Source organism: Eleginops maclovinus, chromosome 1, assembly GCF_036324505.1.
Source record: "Eleginops maclovinus isolate JMC-PN-2008 ecotype Puerto Natales chromosome 1, JC_Emac_rtc_rv5, whole genome shotgun sequence".
In the NCBI taxonomy this organism is placed as follows: Eukaryota; Metazoa; Chordata; class Actinopteri; order Perciformes; family Eleginopidae; genus Eleginops; species Eleginops maclovinus.
In genome coordinates, this window is record NC_086349.1 from 10,695,537 (window position 1) to 10,714,379 (window position 18,843).

Here is an 18,843-nt window from a genome sequence, read left to right on the forward strand (position 1 = left end):
TTCATTATTCGCTGTGATCAGTTTTGCTTAAACCATCGGTACATTTAGACACAGAAGTGCAGCAACATTTTTGCTGCTGTCGCATGAATTGAGGTTCAGATAATATAAAATGCCTGTTTTTCTTTTTACTTTAGTGTTTGTTGCTTTTTTTCAAACAAAACAGCAGAATAAACTATCCTTATTACTTGATTTTAAGACAGATGCAGTGAAGAAGCATTTTTATTTTCCTTCACATCAAACAGAACACCTGATCCAGCATCATGTGGAGTCTGGTTTACTAATCTACGCCTTAATTGTGTTTGAATGGACACGAATTGAACATTATTTTGGATCTCGTTGTTTCTTTAACTCCAACCTAAGAAGCTTCTTCTCAGTAGACAGATCTTTAAGTCCCTCTGCCAACACTGCATTCATTAAATGTGCTCTGTGGCTAATGTCTGAACATAGTGCGTTTGTGAGACAGTAAGAGAGAGAGTCAGAGTGTGTGTGTGTGTGTGTGTGTGTGTGTGTGTGTGTGTGTGTGTGTGTGTGTGTGTGTGTGTGTGTGTGTGTGTGTGTGTGTGTGTGTGTGTGTGTGTGTGTGTGTGTGTGTGTGTGTGTGTTTGTTTGTGCTTGTGTCACACATTCCCTGCAGTGTCTGTGGTCCCTGGGCCTTTGGGTGCTAAGCAGTCTGCCCATCAGGCCTCCTGACATCTGTGCATCTGTCACCCAGCGGCCTTAAAACCTTTAAAGCCCCTGAGCGCCATTTAAAACACACAAACACATGCGTAACATTTAGTGTGTGTGTGTGTGAGCGTATGTGTGTGTGTTGTGTCCCAATTTAAGTATATTGTTCATTAAAAGTTATAGCATTTAGCAAAACGATGTTAGAAATTCATTTCTGTGGAGCATTTTGTTCTCACCCACTGACACCGATAATTGAGTCTTCGTCTGTGAGAGTTAGAAATTTAGTAGAGCGTATATTTGTGAGCATGATTGCTGTAGTTATACAGAGTCTATATTTAACACATGATAATGATGAAGAGGAGTGACAGAACAGAGAAGGAAGAAAATGACTCACAAAGATGGGACTGCTCTCAAATGAAGCTGTATGATCACAGATGTCCCGGGGCTACTTTAACGGTGATAACAAACACATACACACACACACAACAACACAACAAGAGATCCAAAATAAATGTGTGGTGCCTAAATAAATTATGTAACACTCGACTGTGCAACTTTTAAAAAAAATCTTACTTAAGTATATATTTTAGACCCCTAATATTAAAAGTTCCCTTTAGAATACTCTCACTATTCTCAGGTACAGGACAGCTGAGTTAAATGTATATTGTCTAACAGTATATTTTCCAACCCCATACAAATGTATTATCACAAATGTTACACATTCAGATTGTAATTTGAAGCCACTCATTTGGAGCTGTAAAGTCACTGCTGAGTTTTCCTTTTCTCTCTAACATAAAGAAAAGATAGAAGTTAATCTAAAGCATTTATTCAGTTCAGTTGGCTGCTCCTGGACACTCGCAAAGGACACATTGGTTACACCTTCTTATTCCAATCCAACCATTCAATAAACAGCCATTTAAAATGCAGAAAAGCAGCAGATTTTAGAAGCTGGAACAATAAAATGATTTCTATCTTTACTTGATGAATACAATTTTGTCCTAATTAGTTTTTGGTTAATTGACTTAACGTTTGAAAACCAACACACAGCATATACAGTATTCAAAACATACACACACACACACACACACACACACACACACACACACACACACACACACACACAGATGTTTAAGATGACAAGCTTGAACATACTGCCGTTCTTTGTTAACAACTCAGAAGATTGTCAAGTACACTTAGATGAGATCCACGCATGGACCCATTCCTTCATGCTCATGGTGCAGTAGCAAATTAGACAAACACACAAATGCTTTAACAGACCTTAAAGATGTATTCAAACATAATCAGCTATAAGCTTGTAAAGCAATATTAAGCCTTTCTATATCTACAGTCCTATCTTTATTAGCTACTGATATGCAAAAAACATTGCCATTGTCTGTTGATTGAAGAGGGCCAGGACTGTTCAATACGGACAGATTTCTAGCAGTAATGGAAGGTTGAGATACTAGTAACAAGCAGCAACTTCATCAGAAGGAAATCAAAATAACTAGCATCCTTTCACACCAAACTGTGCTTTTATCTACAGACTGTCAACAACAGCTGAACCATACAGAAATAAGAAGCACCAACACGTCCGATTATGGTAGGAATGCAACACTGGACTGAAAATATAATAATACCTTGAACGCGGAATACATTTATTTTTATAAATCTAGAACAGGAATAGCGAGACGTGTGATTCATAGTTGAGAGTAGTTGTCTTCACCGATGCCCAGAAAAAATCGTATAATATAAATCCGTCTCAGTATCCAACAATCTACCAGGCACACACACACACACACACACACACACACACACACACACACACACACACACACACACACACACACACACACACACACACACACACACACACACACACACACACACACACATGCTTTTCTTTGTCTGCCTGTTAATGAGAAGGCTTCACTTCACATATACTGCACACTCACATTAAGACACCTACATCCTTCCTTGCACCCACCCACCCACCCACACACACACACACACACACACACACACACACACACACACACACACACACACACACACACACACACACACACACACACACACACACACACACACACAGTATACATACAACTGGAAACATGCCAACAGCCAGTTGGAAGTGAATGTGTGTGAGGATTCATACATACATATCTGACAGTGTATGTTTGTATGAAAAAACTGGCCTAAAGGCTGAAAAGTTGCTGGGTCAACATCGCTGTTCTACTCTTATTACCAATAAATCAATTGTCCCCCCCCCCCCCCATTATAGATGCTCATAGCCAGTACTGTAACAAATACGGATGAATCAAGCATCACATTTGGAAAAATTCCATACATTAAATAAGGAAACAATCACACAATGTTAAAGGAAATGGTTTCAAGAAAGAAGTCCTGGATTGGCAAAATCACTTACATATAATAAAGTTTTAACATCATCTAAATGTTCCAAATAAAAGGTACTCCAAATGCAGAATTACCCATTTCAGAATCACATATACAGTATTATATTACTGGATTATACCATTAATGCACATCACAGTGTTCCTAACTCTAATGTTGCAGCTGCTAAAGATAGTTTATAGTTTTTTAGTTAATTCATATTTTGTCTTAAAAGTCTAAATTCGCAAATTAGTAACCGCTGTTGTCAAATCAAATGTAGTTTAATGTTTAACTTACTTTCCACCATGGCCAGTGTGTGTCCAAATATGGCAAACATAAACAGATTATCCCATGTTTTCCATTGTCTACAGAATTTGGTTAAATATGTTTTGATGATATAATATAAATGATTCCTTAGTCATTGCTGCAAAACACAACCTATTGTATTCAACCGTTTCTTTTTCTTTACACCACACTCATTATGAACACATACACGTCAAGGAAAATGACACAGCCACCCACAGCAAACATACACTCACATGTTTGATGGCGCAGTTTGCTGCATGTAGTGTGACTCTCATATCTCCCTATCCATAAACCTTTAATCCCTGACTGAGAAAAAAATGACGCAACGTGACATTTTGTTCTGAGGATCACAAACACACACACACACACACCTAGACAGACAGACACACACAGCACACATCATATATGATTTCCACACTTACACAGTACAGTAATCCTATACATCAGTACAACGGTGAGTTCATCCAGTGTGTTCAAACACTGGATGAACTCACCGTTGTACTGATGTATAGGATTACCTTGCTCACCATAGAGCATGCAGGGGTTTTAATTGCTGTTATACAACAAATGTAAACATGTTTCTGAATCAAAGTGAGGAGAAATGTGCAGAGAACACAAAGCATTGTGCACCAATCCCTTAATGGATTTGTTATGATGGAGTGTCCTCACTTTTCAAATGCCAACATCATAAACATAAGCCGCATGTCTAGAAAGTGTATTATATTCAGGCTGTAACCTCTGGGTCAGAAGCCAATAGAGAAGTGCCTTAGACCTGATCCTCCCTAATATACAGTTGGACGACTGCAAAAAAAGTCTGAGGTCTATGAGAAAATCCCCCTACACTGGAAAACTTAAAGCTGACTTTAATAAATGTATTAAGTCAACAAATTTCACTTAACTGTATTTGGTCAGTTGAAAGTAATAATATTTAGTTGAACCTAATACTTTTTATTTAAACGTAATATTATTACCTAATAAAGTTATGGGAAATCTGTTGACATAATACATTTAATTAAAGTAATCTTTTCCGTTAGTGTACTTCTCACTTGATCTATAACCTAGTTTACAGTTTCCTGGCAATTGTATCATCTCACTCGCTGGTTTCAAGTCGTGTTTGATACAGCTTAATGTTCATTTTGTAAATGATGGTCCTATTAAGAGTGAAAATATGATTATTTTAGGGACTACTTTTTACAATTTAGATACTTGTTAAGGAGTGACTACCTTGTGATTGACAGGTCATCTGCTTGAGGTGTTGCTGTGTTTTTGTCTTAGACATTAACACTTTCTCAGCGTGTTTTCAGACCATGGAAGTAAACTGTAACATGGTAGTCACCTAAAATGTCTTTGGTTGTATTTTGGTCCACCCTGTTGTGTCACTGATTGTTAAAAAAAAAAAATACAAAAACTATTACGCATGAATAAACAGTATGTACACTTATCATGTACAGTTTATTTTTCTTATTTATATGATTAAGAAGCTTTTGCAGGGTAGGGGTAAAGTTAGTGCTGTGCTTAAGATTAGTTTTAAGGCACTGGTACTTTGGCTTGTTTCAAGTTACACTAAATAATTAAAGTATAAAAAACTAAATAACTTGTCTAGCAAAATGAATCCCTTCAATGCCAATCCTGAAAATATTGAAAAAAATCCCATGGACAACCGTTTGGGTTTAATTGGCTGCAAAGGATCGGATAAATGATTGAGACATTTGCCGGCCCTTTTTTGAGAATGTGTGTTTCATTTGAAGTGAATGGGTGTTTTCTGATGTGTGCTTTGAGTTGCAGGCACATGAAACACGCATGCTGCCGAGTCTGCCTTATCAGAAACCGACGTTTCTCTTTGCTATGCTTTCAATTCTGATATCCATCCCTGCATAAGATTATTTACCCTTTGACCTCTGACTCACACTGCTCATGTGGAGGCTCACCCACATGTAGTTAAAACGGACTCCAAAACAGAGGAAGGACTGCGTACACTACCAGGTTAACTGGCTTTATCTAATGAAATATCTCATTGTTCAGAAAAAATAAATATATCATTGTCTTTTCATTCAATTCAACTCAATATGATTGTGGTGGAAACTTCTGAAGCAATGGAGACGAAACAGAGAGACGCTGGAGAGCAGGAACTTGATATCAAAACACTGTTGGATTTATTCTGAGTTACGGCCGGAGAATTGACAAGACATTTACTGTAGACACGAGTTGCCACAGCGGTTGCCAAACCAATTCTGAAGGTCTCAGGAATAGGAAGAGGTTTTACCTAGTTCCAAATGGGTAAGAAACATTCTCAGAGCAGCAGACTAAACAATCTAGGACAATACGTCAAAAATTAACCTGACATTCCGGTCACACATAAGGTGTTTAACGAAGCATATGGGCTCAGCCCCAAACAATAAAACCATATTTAAGAACAGGAGTGAGTGTGTGCCCACTGTGGAAACAAGGCTGCCGAAGCTCGGGCTGCCCCTCCTTAATGAAGATAACAGCACGTGCAACGCTGTAGAGCCAGGTCGAAGGAGGACAGAGAGAAGAGACACAAATGAGCGAAATATTTACAAGCTTACACAAAATATTCCCAAACAATAATGACTGTGTATTTATTTCCACATAATTTCATTACAATTTAACCTTTATTATAGAGAGGTTAGCACAATATTTATGTATCATTGTTTATGTTTATTTTGTTCTTGTATTTTTCTAGTAAGATCCTTTACTGTAGACACCAAACATGTTGGCTGAAATGTTACATAGAATTGTATGAAATAATGCCTAGCAAATTGAAGTAGATGTTTATATACTTATAGTTATATATACATTGAATTTAAATCTAAAACTAAATATTTATAAAAGTGGAATTGGCCTTTCTGTGGCCAAAGCCAAGAAGGAAGAGTCATTATGTTTTCTAGATTGAGAATAACTACTTCATGGTGATGATATTATTTTTTGTTATTATTATTTGAGCAGACTTAAATTAATAACGTTGCCATTATTTTAGGGGGATGGCTTTTTTCAATTTTTTGCTTTTATTTTATTGCTATAAAAACATTATATTTACATTAGATTCTATAGGATGCCCTTCTAAACACATTACTTTTACATGCAAGGGTGTTATATATGCCGGTGATAGCCGCAGCTTCTTCAAATGATTTATACAATCATCCTTCGTCATTCTAAAAAAATATATATATATTTTATATTTTATATTTTAACATCTCTGCCCTTAATCTTGTCGACTTAATGTCATGAAAACATTGTCCAAGTGAGTTCTCACTGCCTTGACGGAGCATGTCCTCTTCGAGGTTCACACACCCCTTTAAGCCGTTCACTCTCACTTACACACTCCTCCTCTCACTCCTATACTCATAAAGCAGATTCATATAGGACTCTTATGGGATTATGAGCAGTGTATGTTAGTCAGTTAGCGGTCAAATGGGCAGTCATGAGTCTGCTAAATCATAACCGGCTTAATAGGATATTAATCATTCCCCACTCTGCACAGGAAGAGGAGGTGGGGGCAGGAGAGAGAAGGAGGTGTGTTGTGTTAACGAGAGGACAGAAGACAGGGAGGAAAACAAGAATGGAAAGCGTAGGAAGAGTCTGAGGCTGTTAAGTAGACAGATTTAGTAATCTGAGAGTAATGGAGAGAGGAAGTGGAAGCATGTCACGAGAGGAGGCAATGTACAAACAAAAGGTCACCAACAGGAAACTGCAGGCTTTCAGGATCAATTTATTTTTGCGTGTTATATTCGGGACAACTACTGATGTCTATGCTAGCATGTAATTCATGAGCAACACCAACATGAACTGACAGCAGAATGTCAAAATATTATGTCAAAAAAGTCTCGATAGATAGATAGATAGATAGATAGATAGATAGATAGATAGATAGATAGATAGATAGATAGATAGATAGATAGATAGATAGATAGATAGATAGATAGATAGATAGATAGATAGATGGATGGATGGATGGATGGATGGATGGATGGATGGATGGATGGATGGATGGATGGATGGATGGATGGATGGATGGATGGATGGATGGATGGATGGATGGATGGATGGATGGATGGATGGATGGATGGATGGATGGATGGATGGATGGATGGATGGATGGATGGATGGATGGATGGATGGATGGATAGATAGATAGATAGATAGATAGATAGATAGATAGATAGATAGATAGATAGATAGATAGATAGATAGATAGATAGATAGATAGATAGATAGATAGATAGATAGATAGATAGATAGATAGATAGATAGAGAGGGAGAGAGAGAGAGAGAGGGAGATAGATAGATAGATAGATAGATAGATAGATAGATAGATAGATAGATAGATAGATAGATAGATAGATAGATAGATAGATAGATAGATAGATAGATAGATAGATAGATAGATAGATAGATAGATAGATAGATAAATAGATAGATAGATAGATAGATAGATAGATAGATAGATAGATAGATAGATAGATAGATAGATAGATAGATAGATAGATAGATAGATAGATAGATAGATAGATAGATAGATAGATAGATAGATAGATAGATAGATAGATAGATAGATAGATAGATAGATAGATAGATAGATAGATAGATAGATAGATGGATAGATAGACAGATCTCTCGACCAATCCTCCCATCCACCCAGCCCTCTCTCCTCACCTCATTAACTGACGATTAATCCCCTGCCCAGCTTAAGCCCATAACCTCCACACACACACACTTACTCCCTACTCCCGCTCACAGTCCCTCACGCTGGCAAAAAACTCTTACATAAAATAAATCACATACTCAAATACATGGTAGAAAAGACCTGACAAACTTACTACAAGCTGTGACAATTCATCACTTATAAATGTACGACTTCCACAACAGCCCAAACTCATATATTTTACATATTTGGATGGGGACATTACTCTCATATGAAACGAAGGGACAGAACTGGCGCTTAGCTGAAAAAGGTTGAAAAGTTAAGGTTGAAAGAGTTTAGAATATTCCAAATCCACCCCCAGAAGTTTCGATTTAGGTTCATCTTGAAAATCGAGCATAAGTATACTTTAAACATGTGTTATTTTCTGCAGTTCAGTAATGTAAAGTAAATGTAAAAGCAATTTGAATTTGTAGCCTGATATTTTATTAGCTAAGCAGCAAACATCATGATCCGCAACTGATGTACTAATCTGAGGAAAACTAAAGTCTGTATGGATATAATATCCAATAAAAAACAAATAATGAAACCAGGTTTTTATTCCAGGTTCATGTGAGGACTTCCCTGCTGTAGCTGCTTTTTCCCATCCTTAGCTACCAAGAAGCCGATCAAACAACACCTACACGCTCTCTAAAAAAAAAAACTTGTAGTTGTGGATATACTACTGTGGTGAGAAAGAAACCAGTGTTCCCCAAAACTTGAATGAATAAGAAAATAAATAACATTTATGACCTCTATAGAATATATGCTGTTGATGTACACAACTATGTTTGTTTGTGGTGCATTCAGCTACATCAGGCACATATTGGCTGTAGTGTTTTGAATGAAATTAAAAAGGACAGAGTAGAAATAGATCGTGCTGCAGGACAGTTTTTGAATTGGACAAAATGTTATATGAGGTCCAATTCTCTGCCCAATATAAAATAAGGACTAGATAGATAGAACAATATTCTACTTATTCTACAAGCAGCCTCGTAACATTGTAAACTAAGTCTGTATAAAACAACAGTTTATCAACAACATCAACAATTGAGAACGTTTTATTTCTATCTTTTGCAGTGTTTAGGTAAAACGGAAAAAAATGTACAGCACAGATGAAGTTTATGCAGTGATCAAACAAATTATTAGGCAAACAAAGAAGAAAATATGACCTAAAGACACACTACAAATGATCTCATCTACAAAAGAAGGAAAGAGTAGTGTGTCTTGTGACAATGTGAAGCTGAACAAACATTCATCTGTACTCACACATACTGTACATTGTGTCTTGATTGATGACACTGAGAGCGTGAATAATCCCCATCTGTTGAGGGAACATGCAAGGTTTTTTGTCTCTCACTATACCACACACACACACACACACACACACACACACACACACACACACACACACACACACACACACACACAAAATCCCCTATGAAGCTAAAACGGCCCCTTTCCAGCCTCAAGGAAAAAATTAAATGTTTGCATTGCTTTTCAAAGTTTTCTTAGGACAAAATAAAAACTTCAGTGAAGTGAAGTGAATAAAACCACACGTTTAACAGAGCATGAGCTTTTCTTAAGATATGTTTGTCTTAATTTTGGGATACTTATCTGTCATTCATTCCGACTTTAAGAGAGTTCAAAACCTACTTTTGGGGTAAAAATTACATTACAATCAAAACAATTGTGGTTATATTTAAATGAAACCATTGTTTGACAGTAGGCAGGAAACGGGAGCAAGTCCCACATGGAAAAAGCTAGTAAGCCACATGCTGATGACAAAAAAAAAAGAATGGTGCCGTGTAATGCTCTGTTCATATTGTTCACATGTATTCTCAAGTAGCCAGGGGGCAAAACCTCTGACACTCTTGACACAAACAACTTCATAAGTGTAAACAAACTAGTTGCAAAAAAGCAGAAAAGACACGATAACTAGGAATAATGTTACATTGAAGTAAATCTATGTCTGATTTAATCTCCACAGCTAATTTAGAAAGAAGCTCAACGTTGTATCTTGTTTTTACTTGAACCTCCAGAAACAAAGAAAAAAGTATTTTACCTTAAGGCTAAATCCTATTGGAAAAATAGAAAAACAATATTGCTTTAATGCAGAAGAAATGTTGGAATTAAATGGGTTTACCAGATTGAATTTATTTATAAAAATAAATAAATAATAAAGTTATTGTTCAAACTCTCTGCCTCACTGTCTTTTCACCTCACTGCTGCTCTTGCACCTTCGGGAGCTGCTGTGACACTCAGACGGATGACTCGCTTGTGTGTGTTTGTCTATCTGTGTGTGTGCACCAGTAATTGAGTGTTTCAACAGAACAATAAAACCAGACACATCCATCCGAATATTGCTGGGAAAGTCCTCTGACGCAAAGGACACATCAAGCCAATCACACACAATCAGAGGTGTTGTGTCTAGCCTTTGTGTGTCATCCTGCTGATGACAATCAGTGGCACAAGCAGCAAACAGCTCAGAGCATGAGTGTGAAAGCTCAACTATCTGCATGGGCTTGATACCACTAGGGTAGAGTGAGAAAGAATGAGAGTTCAAATTCACTAAGTGTTGTGGCATCAATTACGTGCACCAGAAAGCCTGTTCTGAATGTTCTCACTGCTTCTTACTGCATAATGGTTCACACCAGTAAACAAATAATACTAAATTGAAACTTTTCTATGACTGGAGTGTATGTTCAATTTGCTCAATTGTGGCAAGATGTTACAGAAATTGTCAACAGTAATGGATCGAAACCTTCATTGTACTCCGTGATAGCTTCACTGCTAATGTTTTCTCTGCCATCGCCCAATCACATCTGTTCTGAATGCTTCCAACATGATGCTTTCTATCTCGACCACACACTAGCTACGCCAACACTTTACATTGAGATATTTATACAAGCTATGAAGCAGCTGTGCTACAACTAACGCATTAAACTGTAACAACACCCTACAAATACATCACTAAAATACAAAGGTTTTTTTCACAAATGCAGGTTAATATAATAAAGTATATATATATAAAGTTATACAAAAAAGCTGTGGCAAGAAAAATGGCAATTAATAAGAGCTAAACCACCACCAATTCTTTTAAATAGGCTATCTCAGTTGAGCTTTGTGAGCAACAAACACATTTCTCATCCACAACAACCATGTCTGATTGAAAGGATTAGTTGATTGATTGCGGATTCCAAACATTATCACAATCAGCTCGACACACACTTACACAGTAACAGTAAACACACATTTTCTGGCCAATGTCACTTCTGATCCATAACCACACCCATGAAATCTATCTTACGAAGATTTGCATTATCAGACATTACTGGCAGTCGTGTGTAATGGTGGATGAACAATATACTTAGGAAAACCACAGTTTATCCATTACAGCGCCCAAGCCTTTTCCGTTGCCACTTACCAGTTCTTGGTTGGTAGAGTTGGAGTCGTCTCCAGGGAAGGGGATGTAGATGGCTAAGGCCACACAGTTGGCAAAAATAGACAGCAGTATAAATATATCAAATGGTCTGAGAAAAGATGGTTAAGGAACATATTTATCTCAAAAAATGAATTAAACATATAATGGTACAAGGTTTTACCTTCTATCATACCCTAATGAGTCTTTTTTTGTGTGTGTACGTGTGTTTTGATTAGCAACCCTTAGTCAATCTACTTCACACTCTAAGTGTTTCTGAGGACCTGAAGTCACTTGGATCAGCAGTTGTTAGAAGTCTGTGAAAACCCGGTGCGCCCTGCTGATTTTGGTATGCCCCTTCCATGAGTCATAAAAGTGCAAACAGACGTCCGGAAAAAGATATTTGGGACATCCCAACAACAACAAAACACGCCTGTTAGTACCATTCTGTTACCAGTAATAGTAATATGAGGATGTTTGTGCGTCTGTTAAACATGTTGCACCTTTTAACCATACAGTTAGTACATATAGGTGGGCCTCCCTTTAAATAAAGACATCTATATTTGTGTTGGCTAGTCTAAACCTCAACTTAGTTTTTTATTACACCTGAGGCATACACATTAAATGGTGTTGATTAAGGCCATAGAATTGTAGTTTACATTCATGATGCATAGACTGTAGCGTTGCTACCTGAGACACATGCATAGGATCACTCATCAACCCAAGAAGCATCAACAAGAATATATAACTAACAGGCACTGTACTAGTACAAGTCTAGCATTACCTGTCTGCAAGTTGTTTCCATTGTAATTAGTAAGTTATGGATGATTCTTCTACTACATTGTATGTTAGTTAAATGAAACATTCCTTTATTCACCTACCAAACACCCATTAACAAGGGTGTGAAACTATCCCTCCGTACAAACAAGCATAACCTAAACCCAAGCCCCTGTGATGGGGTTAAAGGATACTTCCACTCCACCAGGCTGATGCAGGCCCTGCGGATTGGGTTGTTGAGGGTGAGGCAGAACAGAGCTCGGGGCGGCCTGCTGTTGGTAGATCCTCCCTGCTTTTTGCTTTTGGCGTACTGCTGCCTCTTCCTCTGCGCCAGTGATCCTGCAGGAGCTGGTACAGTGGTGCAAACTGAGGGCTGTGGCCTCATGTCGGGCTTTTCAACATCGCCCTGCGCTTGGCGAGCAGCACTAATGGCGGCATGCCAAGCGATGACCGTGCTGACACCGGTACCAGTGGCCCCGGGGTCCTGACTACCACTGTTGGCTCCGAAGAGGCCAGAAGAGGAGCCGATGGGCTTCCCGGTGCTGGGCGGGGCCTGCAGCGAATCAGGTGGATGGTGCAGATGGGTGTAGCTCTCTGACCAGGGATCAGCGGAGGGAGTGGTCCTTTTGTTGCCGGCATTCTGTGCCCCTGGAGCCAGAGGGTGTGACAGAGACATGTTGGTTATCACATGTTAAGATTGTAGGTATAAACAAAAACATGTGCACACATCATGTTACCCTTGCTGATGATTTGTGAGTAGTAACTAGATAAACATTGTTACGAAATATTCTGCAATAAGCTAAATTGTGCTAATGACGTCATCCATGGTAAATCATCAATGAGCCTCTAGTCTGCACTGATTTCTTTCATCTGTAAAAGATGATGCTCAATATCTATCAATCACACAACACAATAATTGTATCATGACTTTTTAGCATTTAGTCCATCTTACAATAAAGGTTAAAGACAAGCAAAGTATTTTTATTTATGCAAAGTGCTCACTTGCTGCATTTAGTGACGTATATTTTAATTGAAAAAGACAAGTTTTAATTTTTGTGAGGAAAGAATTGCCAGAAATTGCGTGGACAAAGTGGAAACATATAAGTGCTTTATTCAGGGGATGGAATATACTCATTATGTAATTTATACAGATGACAGCAGGCTTATTTTCCATTAAATACTGCTTTGCACAACTTTAATACATGCTGAAAATGTTCTTAGTAGTCCACCAGGACAAAATAAGATGGAAGTTGTTCTTGAATTTGAAAAAGAAGATGTAGAATGTAGAGCAGGACAGCCTGCATGAATGAGGGAGACATGGAGAGTCACTTTGGTTCACTGCAGCTCCACACAGCATGATCACAGCTAAACAAAATGTCATGTCATCCAGCCAAAACAGCTCCTACTCTAGAGGAACAAGTCCAAAACACTGACCAGTCATCAGAAATGTGAATTCACCACATATCTACAGACTGATTGAGAGAGAGAAATATGGAGCAGCTGAAAGATTGTTGATGATAGAAAGCTATTGCATCTTTAATAACTTTTAGCTGAATGCAATTCATTCATCATTTGCAATTCCCATATCTAATATAAATGAGGAGGATTTACCTAACCCTAACTCTCCCCATTCCGCAACATGCCATCACCACAGGTGCAAAAACAGCATCTGCAGCCTGTCATTTAATGATAAACACAGCTTCTCTGACATTGCTGTGAGAGAATAATACCAGCAGCTCGGCTTCACATCTGCCACACATTGCTAGATAACAACTGTTGACTCTGCTCTTGTTTTCGACTTTCCCCTGTGTTGACTTAAAAGAAACAAAACACACTGTGTGGAGCGCTCAAACGGTGATGCTGATTAAAAACTGACTGGATGTAGGCTACTTTAAAAAAAAAAAAAAAAAAAAGTTGATTTAGCGTCTCTCAGTTGATAGTGATGTGCACAAATCCAGAGCACCCTCCACACGCTGTCACATGGCAAAGTGACAACTTGGCCAAAATATGAGACCAAACACAGTCAACCATTTTTTTCTGAGAACAAGCAGCAACTCGTTTTCCCAATGGATTTGATGACTGCTGTCATTACAGTCATGCAGACTAGAACAAGCACGTACAATGTCAATAATCAATCCGTGGACTAAAATAAGTTGGTTAAAAATGTTGTAAGCAGACATTATTTAGATCATAATAATTTTAAAAACAAACAGACATCTAGAGAATAAAGCAATGCGCCCACTCTGTCGCTGCGCTCCAACTCTCCTCCTGCGCTCCACGCACGGCTTTTTTTTTTACCTTCAGACTGTTCATCTGCTTCTTGCATCCTCGAATCCACATTGAAAAAATGCGTTTTAAATCCAACTCATCGTTGGAAGAATAACATCCAAAGATGTCGACGCGCAAGCCTGAAACGAATCGTTATCCTGAATTTTTAAATATTTTCCAAGCGCAAACCCTGAGAGGAGAACCAAACATTTTCGCCACATCCGGGTGCCCGCCTGCAGATTCACAGTGGATCCAAGGGGACGCGCTGACAGCAGCACATCCACTGTGTATGTCAATAACTCTGAGTCTGGGGATGGATGGATACAAGTTAGAGCAATCCGCTGGAATCACATCCAAACTGGCTTTACATCTGTTGCTGCCCAGTAAAGACACGGCGCGTATAATACATCTTAACTCAAGGTTGAAGTCTGGCAGGATTACCACATTACTTCATACAGACAATGCTTTTGGTTTACAAGTTTACATTAAAATAATAACGAATACATTAGATTTTATGTAAATGGCGTCCAGAAATCCATCTACAGACTATAAAAACTGGAGGGACGACAATAAACAACGAGAACAAGAACAACATTATTTAATTTATCAAATCTATGTGCATGTTTGTATAGAGACACAAACAGAGAGAGACGCTCAAAGGCCACGTCTACAGAACATGGTTTCTGAAAATTAAGCCTTGTGACTGTTTGTCCAAAATTGAGAAAACTGAGAATTATGCATAAAAACAACATCTAAAAGCAGGATTTAAGATCATCTGATTGATATTGATATTCTGTATTTCTGTTACAGTCCAATGCTGTGCATGCAGTCATATCGCAGCCCACTCATGATAATGCAAATTGAACCATTCAGATCAGTATTATTGTTGCAAGATAATCACAATGCTCTTATCCTACTCATTACCCGTATTATACCCAGTCCTTTGACTTACCCCTCAGGGGTCTTCCCCTTATAATGAACGGCATGTCACCTGGCTCTTCTCAGGAGCCTCATGGCGTAGTTTTCTGCCCTCACTCCGCGACAATTGGAGAATAAATGAATTGTCGGAGCTGTGCTAGGAGGTTACTACTGAGTGGATTACCTGTGCCTGCATAGGGATAACAGTTTCAGGGTAGAACGTAATCCTCCTATTATAATCCCTGCTCTAATGTCCCCGGGGGCAGGTGACCGAAAATGTTATGTTTTTTCCTTTTAAGTTTGTATAGTGGTTTAAAAGTTTTCCCCTTCAAATAATTACAATGTATTTCTAGAGCAAATCCATGACTGAGGTTTGACAATTCAATTTCATTCACTAGTGTGCACACTCTACGCATACTCAGCATTGCAGCGCCGCCATGTGGTGTTTATACGTATATACACTGTTGATATTGTTTCTACAGGTTCTGGCCTTTGGTTTTGTGTGTATATATATATATATATATATATATATATATATATATATATATATATATATATATATATATATATATATATATATATATATATATATATGTATATATGTATGTATGTATAGATAGATAGATAGATAGATAGATAGATAGATAGATAGATAGATAGATAGATAGATAGATAGATAGATAGATTACATGATCAATTGAAGCAAATAAATATTCAAGTGAATATATATCTGTATTTATTAGGGCTGACCTCAAATAATCGATTAATCGTTGGTCGACCAAAAAAAATACTTGTCGACCAAATTCCATTGGTCGATTGGTCGCAGGGGAAAAAAGCCGCGTCTCGTCAAAGGGCTTCCGGGACTTTTAATTTGAAGGGCGTGACAAGAAAGACGTTAAACGGTTTTGATTTGTTTGACAAGGACAGCATCGACTTATTTGGCTATCATGTCTGGAAGGAGCTCTAAGATATGGGAGCATTTCGAAAAGGATAGAGATGACCCAAAGAGGGTTATATGCCAAATTTGCAGAAAAACATTTGCCTATCATTCGTCCACGACGAACATGATTTACCACCTCAAGAATGTAAGTAGCTTAGCCTACTAGCCTAGCTATCCTATGCGATGAAGTTAATGCAATTAGGCCTATTATAAATATATATAAATTATAAATAATACATTGAATTAATAAATAATGAATTAAGTACATTTAGTTTTGTCGCTAGTATTGGTAAGGCTAAATTATCCAGCTCACTGGTTAACTTATTATTTAAATCTCTACAGGCGCATCCACTTTATTGCAATCTAGCCCCCTCCACCTCCACGTCATCCTCATCATCCTCCTCATCCTCCTCATCATTAACGCAGCAGAAGCTCACAATGAAAGCCCCTCTGTCTGAAAAAAGGAAGAGAGACATAACTGACAAAATAGCTGACTTCATAGCGCTGGACATGCGACCTGTGAATATCGTCAGTGGTGAGGGATTTAAAGATCTAATTAATTGCCTCGAGCCCGGATACAGCCTGCCAAAACGTGAAACAGTGATGCACGCGATTACAAACAAATACAGCACAATAAAACAAACACTCCAGGGCAAGATCGATAACTGCAAAGCACTCAGCTTCACAACAGATGCATGGACATCTAACCAGATGGAAAGTTACATGACGGTCACAGCGCATTTTATTTCGGATAACTGGCAACTGCATTCATTCGTGCTGGAAACGAAAGAGTTGGGAGTGAGCCACACAGCTGTCAACATAGCAGAGCGACTCAGCGAAGTCATGGCAGACTTTAAAATCCCCGCGGAAAAAAGGGTCGCTCTTGTACATGACAATGCCGCGAACATGGTGCTGTGCGCCCATCAGTTAGCGCGTAACCCGTCCTGGGGTAACGTCCAAGGAGTTCGTTGCGCAGGGCACACTTTGCAGCTGTGCATCAATGCGGCTCTTAAAAAAGATCCCATTTGCCGTGTCATAGCAGCTGCCAGACGTCTTGTTGGACATTTTAAGAAAAGTGCCAAGGCTACAGCGGCTCTCACTGAAAAACAAACACAACAGAACGTGGTTGAACACAAACTCATCCAGGATGTCTCCACGAGATGGAACTCCACTCACTGCATGTTGGAGCGCCTTCTGGAACAGAGGTGGCCGGTCACCGCTGTACTTTCCGACCCCGTTACCACACACAGATCTGACCGCGATTTGGATCTCACCACGGTCCAATGGAGGATAACAGAAGACATAGTGTCGGTGTTGAAGCCGATGGTCACACTTACAGAGTTGCTTTCACAAGATCTTAATGCATCTCTCTCTGCCACGCTGCCCATGCTCATAAACATGAAAAGACGTCACCTGTTGCTGCGCGAGGATGACAGCGCGGCCGTGACAGCACTGAAGAAAACACTTGGTGAGGAAATTGACAAGAGGTGGGAGCTAAACAAGGAGCTGCAGTCCAGCATTTACATCAAAGCTGCTGTCTTGGACCCACGCTTTAAAAGCTTATCGTTTATGGAGGAAGAGAAACGCAACCAGGCATACACTACGGTGTTGGATTTAGCTGAGAGTCTATCTCCAGCAGAAGAGCCTGCCCAGACACAGCACGCCAGTGGGGACGACAACGAACCCGGGCCTGTACCACAGAAGAAAACAAAAAAGAATGAAAAGCAGGACGAAATATCCATGCTGATGGGTACAGATGAGGAGCTGCAGACAGAAGAACAGAACAATGAAATGAAATGGTACTTGGAGGATAAAACAAAAGTTGAGTCGGGACCGCTAGCATGGTGGCAAAAAAACGAGGAGCGTTACCCGAAGCTGGCCAGAGCAGCCATGCGTATTCACTCCATCCCATCCACGTCCACACCATCGGAGCGCATCTTCTCTAAGGCCGGCTTCATTGTTAGCAAGACGCGGAGTTCACTTCTCCCTGACAATGTGGACAAATTGGTCTTCCTTTCTCACAATTTGAGAAAACTCAGAGCCGAGGACAAATCACTGTGAGCTTCAGGTTTTTTATGCAAGTCTACCTCGTTGGTCTGTTAATCTGCACTGTCTGTTTCAAATTAGGCCTATTTATTAGTTTAGGGCTATTCATGTTTGCCTATTTTACAGCAATCATATTTTTTTTCGTTATGTACATTTCCAAAAGAAACGAAAATAATAATATGTTTTTTTTTTTAATTAGTTTAAGGCTGTATTATTATTTTTGGTTTTGTTGAATTGTTGCATCATCATTCAGTACGTGTGTGGCGCCTGTTTAAAATAAATAATCAGAATGTTCAAACTCCGTCTGTCTTTCTGCGAACGTCGGGTTTTTTTCTCACTCTCCGACTGAGAGAAGAACTTGTGTAGGCTATAGGCCTAGTGTTTAGATGAACCAGGAAACATTTTGTTAGT

At 38.8% G+C, this 18,843-nt stretch overlaps 1 protein-coding gene across 1 annotated transcript in view; it reads right to left on the reverse strand.

Annotated features, from left to right (window-relative positions):
- The window catches only part of cacna1db (calcium channel, voltage-dependent, L type, alpha 1D subunit, b), a 67,195-nt gene extending 51,590 nt beyond the window's left edge, over positions 1-15,605 (reverse strand). The window contains exons 1-3 of the mRNA XM_063885395.1: positions 15,481-15,605; positions 12,455-12,908; positions 11,490-11,595 (exon numbers count right to left, since the gene is read on the reverse strand). Of these exons, the coding sequence (XP_063741465.1) occupies positions 11,490-11,595; positions 12,455-12,908; positions 15,481-15,514 (594 nt within the window). The 5' untranslated portion in view covers positions 15,515-15,605. The remainder of the gene's footprint in view (positions 1-11,489; positions 11,596-12,454; positions 12,909-15,480) is intronic.
- Between the last annotated feature and the right edge of the window lie 3,238 nt (positions 15,606-18,843).